Below are 6,000 nucleotides of genomic sequence, written 5' to 3'. Positions count from 1 at the left end.
TGAACATAAATTTACTGGTAGAAAACCAGATTTGTCACACTTGAAAGTGTTTGGGTGCATTACATATGTACATGTACTAAATGAGGTGAGAAAAAAATAGATCCCAAGGTACTAGATGAGGTGAGGAGAAAATTAAGTCCCAAGGTAGAAAAATGTATCTTTATTAGATCTTTCCTTGAATAAAAAGGTTATAGATGCTAGAACCCCACTATGTATGAGATATGCATGAGATGCGAGTGATCATGGATGCCATGTTTGATTAGTAAGCTAGCTAGTACACTCTAGTGAAGGATTCCATAGAGGCTAAATAACAATGAGGTTACAGTCAATGGATAGTAGTACTTAGTGGACCACGAGAGTCCTCTAGTAGTGTCTCTAGTAGTACTTAGTGGACCACGAGAGTCCTCTAGTAGTGTCTCTATTGTTAGACCTTGGTCAGGAAGATTGAGACATAATGCCAAGAATTTTAATACATCATTTGGTGGTACTGTAGGTGTAAAAAATTCAATAAATTCACATGTATCACGTAAGGGAAAAGAGAAGGTGGATTAGCCTTCAATGACGCCTAATGTTTCAGTATGGCATTCCTTTATTGATAAACAAAGTCTTGACGAGGAGTTTGGATCATGAATGTTGCTGCACCTGGTGTACAAAGAGCCAAAGTAGTTTTAAGAACACCTAGTAGTGATCCAAGTGTATGCAGGTCTATAAGAGTCAGATATCTAATGCTTAGGTTAAGATATAATGGGTATACAACCCATCATTATACAAAGAGATAGAGTAGGTATATTTTGAGGAGTCACTTGGACATAAGCATTGAGAAGATGACATGGATGAATTTGCATTGAATGCAAATGAGACATGGGATTTAGTGCCTTTGCCTAAGGAGAAGAAAGGCAATTGGATGAAAGTGTGTCTACAATCTACAAATGAGACATGGGATTTGGTGACTTTGCCTAAGGAGAAGAAAGGCAATTGGATGAAAGTGTGTCTACAATCTACAAAGTAAAGAAGGCAATTGGATGAAAGTGTGTCTATAATCTACAAAGTAAAGCATAATTTAGATGAATATGTAAGTAAGGCAAGATTGGTAGCCATGGGATATGCACAAACCTGTGGCATTAACTATAAGGAGACTTTCAGTTCGGTAGCTAGGATGATAATCATGAGAGAAACATAAAATGGATGAACAAAATGCATTTTTACATTACAAGAGGTCTACGTGGTACAACCACTAGGATATGAGTAACATGCATACCCATATTTTGTTTGGAGGCTGCATAAAGCCTTGTATGGCTTGAAGATAGGCACCTAGAGCATTAACAGATAACATAGAAGAGCATCTTGTCACTATTGGATTTCAGATATCTATAATAGATTTTTCACCATTATGCTAGTAGTCATCTATATTGATGACTTGATTATCACAAGAGACAGTGATGTTGACATCAATGAGGTGAAGATGCTCCTTAAGAAAAAAATTGAAATGAAATATTTGGGTGAGCTACGTCACTTCCTAGTATAGAGGTGATTAGATCACATGATCAAATTTGTCTTTCGTAGCTTTGGAAATAATGTCCAAGTATGGGATGACAAGTTGTAAACTAATCATAGCACAAAAACCTCATGGCTAGCCCATCAATGCCTGCCTCAAAGCCCTCAACAATGGCCTCAAGAAATCTTGATGTTACTAATGCAAAACTTTGGGTTCATTAATTTCCATTTCACAAAATATGTCAAAGGGTTCAACTATTTTCACTTTGAGTGAGTCCAGATAGAAGCTGGTAGTTAGGTTTTGGTTGTGTGGTTTATACACTAATACTTGCACACGTATTATGCCTCTTCAACTTGAGATTTTTATGTCTCTTATGCCTCTTCAACTTGAGATTTATCTAACACAAGAAAGGATAATTTAGGCTAATTGATAGGATCTTTTACCTTATTGAAGCAAAGGTTTGAGTTTCTTTAGCGGCATTGTTTTGGAAAGAAAACGAATCTCATCATTTTTTAAGGTTCTTTGCATATCTATCACCTTTGTTGTTGACAAATTTTCTTTTTTGAATAATGTTTAAAGGTTTGGGATCTGTTTGCACTCGCAATTTGGCTTTTTTCTTATTTGATTTTGAGACCTTTATAGCTTCTTGGTAGCATCTAACTTTGATTGGCATGTGACCTAGTCATTAAATCTAATGGAATGGTCGTTATTTTTCCTTGTTTTTGTTGAGAAATGTGGTGCCAAAGAGCACAAGGAAGAGGTATGGAGTGAGAAAGAGTAGCCAAGTTCAAGTGCAAAGCATAGCATGCAGCCACATGATCAAAGGGATTTATCCCACATTCCCAAGGGTGTACCTTCTCACATAAAAGGGGGGCAAAATATTATGAAAATGTAAAAATAAAATAGAAAAGGCATCAAACTTATCTAACTCCTGTGTATTTCGAAGAAATGTTGTTGAAATGCTTGATGTTGACAATTCGGAAAGGAGCTTGTTCAAAACCTCAAATAACACCCAAAATATTTGTTGCAGCTTCCAAAAGAATACGAAGAACTTTCTTAAAATTTTCTGCAATCTTGTTTAAAAACCGTATTAAAAAAGGTTAGGCAATAAACCCTTCAGCCTGCAACCCGTCGAACCCACCAGCGCTCAGTGCATTTCGCCACACGTACAAGAAGAAAACCGCGGTTGTGCAGCCCGCTGTGGAGGAGGAGAGGAGAAAATCGAAGTTTCAAGCCGTTGGCGCACCGGCCAAATGGTCGAGGAGAAAAAGAATTTATATATATGTGTTTTTGTTTCTCCCTATAGAGCATTTTAGCGCTTTTATCGATTGAAAAGAAAATAAGAAAAATTATAATCTTCCACCCTGAATTCAGACACTCCTAATGGTTTAGCAATCCTATTGTGGGTTCTAATGCTCCTTCTCTTACTGATTCCATCCGTAGAGTTGGATTTGGGAGAGGTTGAGAGGTTCAAAAAACTGCTTTTTGAAGAAGAGGTGGATTTAGAGAGTGGTTTTGCACCCTTCTTTGCCTTTTGGTCAATAACCACTAGTAATTTTCTTATCCTTTGGATAAAAGAAATACAACTTCTCATACCTTAGTGCTTCTTCTTCAATTTTTGAGCTTGACCTTGATGTAAGTATCTTTGAAGCTTTCTCCTAAATTCTCTAGTTCCCATGTAAGTATTTTTAATTTGTTGGAAAGTCTTCAAATTTCCTCCAAGCCAATAGTCTTCTAGAAAAAATCAATTTCTTGATTTTTCTTCAACTCTCCATGACCCAAATTCAAATCTTGAATTTGGAGTGCTCTAATACCATTGTTACATTACAGCACCATGGTACATGGAGATTAGATTATTCCATAAATTAAATAATAATAAAAATAAACCATAACATCATAGCATAAAATCAAGAGCATAAAAATCAAAGAACACAAGATTGGGTGCAATCTCTCCTGTGACATGACGTGACGTGTGTGGCTTCACTTCCACATACATTATTTAAATCATATTCATAAATTTAGTCCTTGGAATCATAAATAACATAGCTTTTCCAAAATTGGGCTTTTACAAAATTGAACCTTAGTCCAATGCTTTTAAAGCATCTCATACAAAATTGAACCTTAGTCCAATGCTTTTAAAGCATCGCATAAAAAATAAACCTTGCCCAACATATGTACAATGGGTCAAACCATACAAAATTAAATATTTAGCACACATGTGCTTAGCTAGATAATCTCGTCCAATGTCCACCTTGGTCATCTCGAACTCATGATCTATACTCAACATAGTCCACAATGTTATATCAAAATTCCTTTGGAATCACTCACAAAAATTAATTCTAACAAATGGAAATCATTCACCATGCTTCACACATGAACCATGCATTACACATAATTATTTGGATTCACTCCCATGATAAAATATTCTGAGAAATCTCACTTCCGTGATAGTCCTCCTATTTGAGAAGACAACCGTCCCTCGGGACATCCAGTGCATTCACCCCTTCATTGTCAAGGGAAACAACTCATCATATGTTTCTTTCCATTTCGAGAGCTTGTAATCTCTCATGACATCTGTAGGGATTCATGTGATATTGGGGAAGGCATGGTTCATGATATAAAGAACACTATGTGTATGCACATTTTTAGTTTGATGAAGGTTAAAATGGCTCTTGAGAAGGCCATTGTAGCCTTCAGATTTCAGCCTAGGCTTGAGATGAGAGAGGAAAAGTGGCCTTAAAAAATCTCAAACCTTTTTTACCAATAGTTGCCACCAAATAATTAAATGCTTATCGTTCATGGGAATCACTTAGGGTATTTACAGACTACGGGCATACCCACGAAAAAGGTTGAGAGCTGTGGGTAGGCACCTTTTTGATAAACAATTGTTGGGCGACAATGCCCATTACAGACCGCGGGCATGCCCACGGAAAAGGCATCCTGCAACAACTGAGAGCTGTGGGCAAGTTATCCCGCCCGAAACTGGAACGGTGGTTGTTGGGCTCTAGTCAGCAAACACATCAGTGCTGAAGATGCATGAGCGTGGTTACAGTCTGTAAAGAAATGTTAGACGGGGGGTGATTGTGGTGATCTGATTGGTGTAAAGAAATGTTAGACGGGCGGGTGATTGTGGTGATATGATTGGTGGGGCAAAATTTTTTCGTGGGCTTCCACCCAAAGTGTGTAAACACCCTTAGGGTTTACCCGCCTGCTGCCTCTGTTTCTCCTCGCAGTTACCTTCCTGCATGAGCGGCATATGGCCTCTGATTCCAAGCATTCTAGAGGGGCCTGGGAGGTGGGATCACGCTTCATGGTGAGAGACGTCACGCCAGGGAAAGCACTGGAGGTGAAGTGTGCTGGCTCCGACGGTTTCTGCAGCTTCGTGGAAGGTTCCAGCAGAGCCGCGGTGGTGGGTTTCTTCAGGGAGGTTGCGCGCGAGCTGGAACAAGAGCGCCAACTGACAGACTTCCACATAAAGGTGAAGGACGGATCGGGCAAAGCGGGTGGTTTCAAAGTGGAGATTTTCTACGGCGACGAGCGGAACGCCGGGCCGGTAGAGGTTGCGCCAGGCGAGTGCATATCGTGTTATGCAGATGCGGTGCTGTACCCGGGAAAGGAGCCGAAGGTGACTGCCGGAGACTGCATAATGGCGGAGGTGGACGGGGAAGGGCACGTGCAGTGCTCTATCGACGCCAAGGCGAGGCCCGGTTTCATCGTAACGCCGGTGAGGCATGTGGAGAGGATGTCGGATTTGGAGGACGAGGAGCTTTTCGTCTTGTGGAGCGCCGCCGTGAAGGCGTTGCGATCCGAAGGGCTGCCTTCCTTCCGAAGCATGATCCTGAACCACGGCTCCTACCGCAATCTCCCCCACCTCCACCTCAAAGTTTGGGTGGATCCTGCCCTCCACCGCCCCACCCGCCTGGCTTGGACCCGTCACCGACAAGAGCTCTGGGCGCGCTTGGAAATGCTCGCTGCCAAGAACCCCATCAGAGAGTGCAGGTTTTACAACACAAAACAAGGTTGCAAATATGGTCATCGGTGCAGCTTTCTTCATCAGTAGGCTGTAGCCCAGTGGTGTTCGGAAAGTGTGCACAATGGCATTTCCACAGAGTTGGCCTCTGTTCCGTTAGACCAAACCCCCTTCAGTTGGACCGAAGCATTCACAGTGTGCGTGCGCGTGCTGTGTGCGAGTGTGTGTGTCTGTGTGTGTGTTGGGATGGGGGTTGGGAGGGTGGCTGTGAGGTAGGGTCGGTGCCCTGGGAGGGAGGGCAAATAGCCTTCTTCTTGAGGCTTGATATCCATCAGGCTCCTTGATGTTGCATTTAAAAGAAAAACCTTAATTGATGCTTCTTTTTTTGTTGGCGAACATCAAATGTATGATCCAAGAATCTCCATGACATCTTCTACTTGAGTCTTTCACGTTTGTGATGACTTATTTTGTTTTCCATGAAAGTTTTAATTTACTCTTACCTTCATGTGGACACTTCATTGTGAAGTGGAAGGGC

The 6,000-nt window shown here is 41.1% G+C and overlaps 1 protein-coding gene across 1 annotated transcript; it reads left to right on the top strand.

Annotated features, from left to right (window-relative positions):
* The first annotated feature begins 4,658 nt into the window (after positions 1-4,658).
* On the top strand, positions 4,659-5,868 carry LOC147618427 (uncharacterized). The gene has a single exon (XM_086774865.1). The coding sequence runs from the start codon at positions 4,752-4,754 to the stop codon at positions 5,553-5,555; it is 804 nt and encodes a 267-aa protein (XP_086630991.1). The 5' UTR covers positions 4,659-4,751; the 3' UTR covers positions 5,556-5,868.
* The last annotated feature ends 132 nt before the right edge of the window (positions 5,869-6,000 follow it).

This window comes from Cibotium barometz, chromosome 35, assembly GCF_041138505.1.
Source record: "Cibotium barometz isolate CiBa-2024 chromosome 35, ASM4113850v1, whole genome shotgun sequence".
NCBI classification, from domain to species: Eukaryota; Viridiplantae; Streptophyta; class Polypodiopsida; order Cyatheales; family Cibotiaceae; genus Cibotium; species Cibotium barometz.
The sequence above is the reverse complement of the archived record's forward strand: the minus strand, read 5'-3'. Positions and strand labels throughout refer to the sequence as shown.

What these genes read in the sequence shown, in the direction of transcription:
- LOC147618427 (XM_086774865.1), top strand. Translation starts at nt 4,752, where the DNA reads ATGGCCTCTGATTCCAAGCATTCTAGAGGGGCCTGGGAGGTGGGATCA.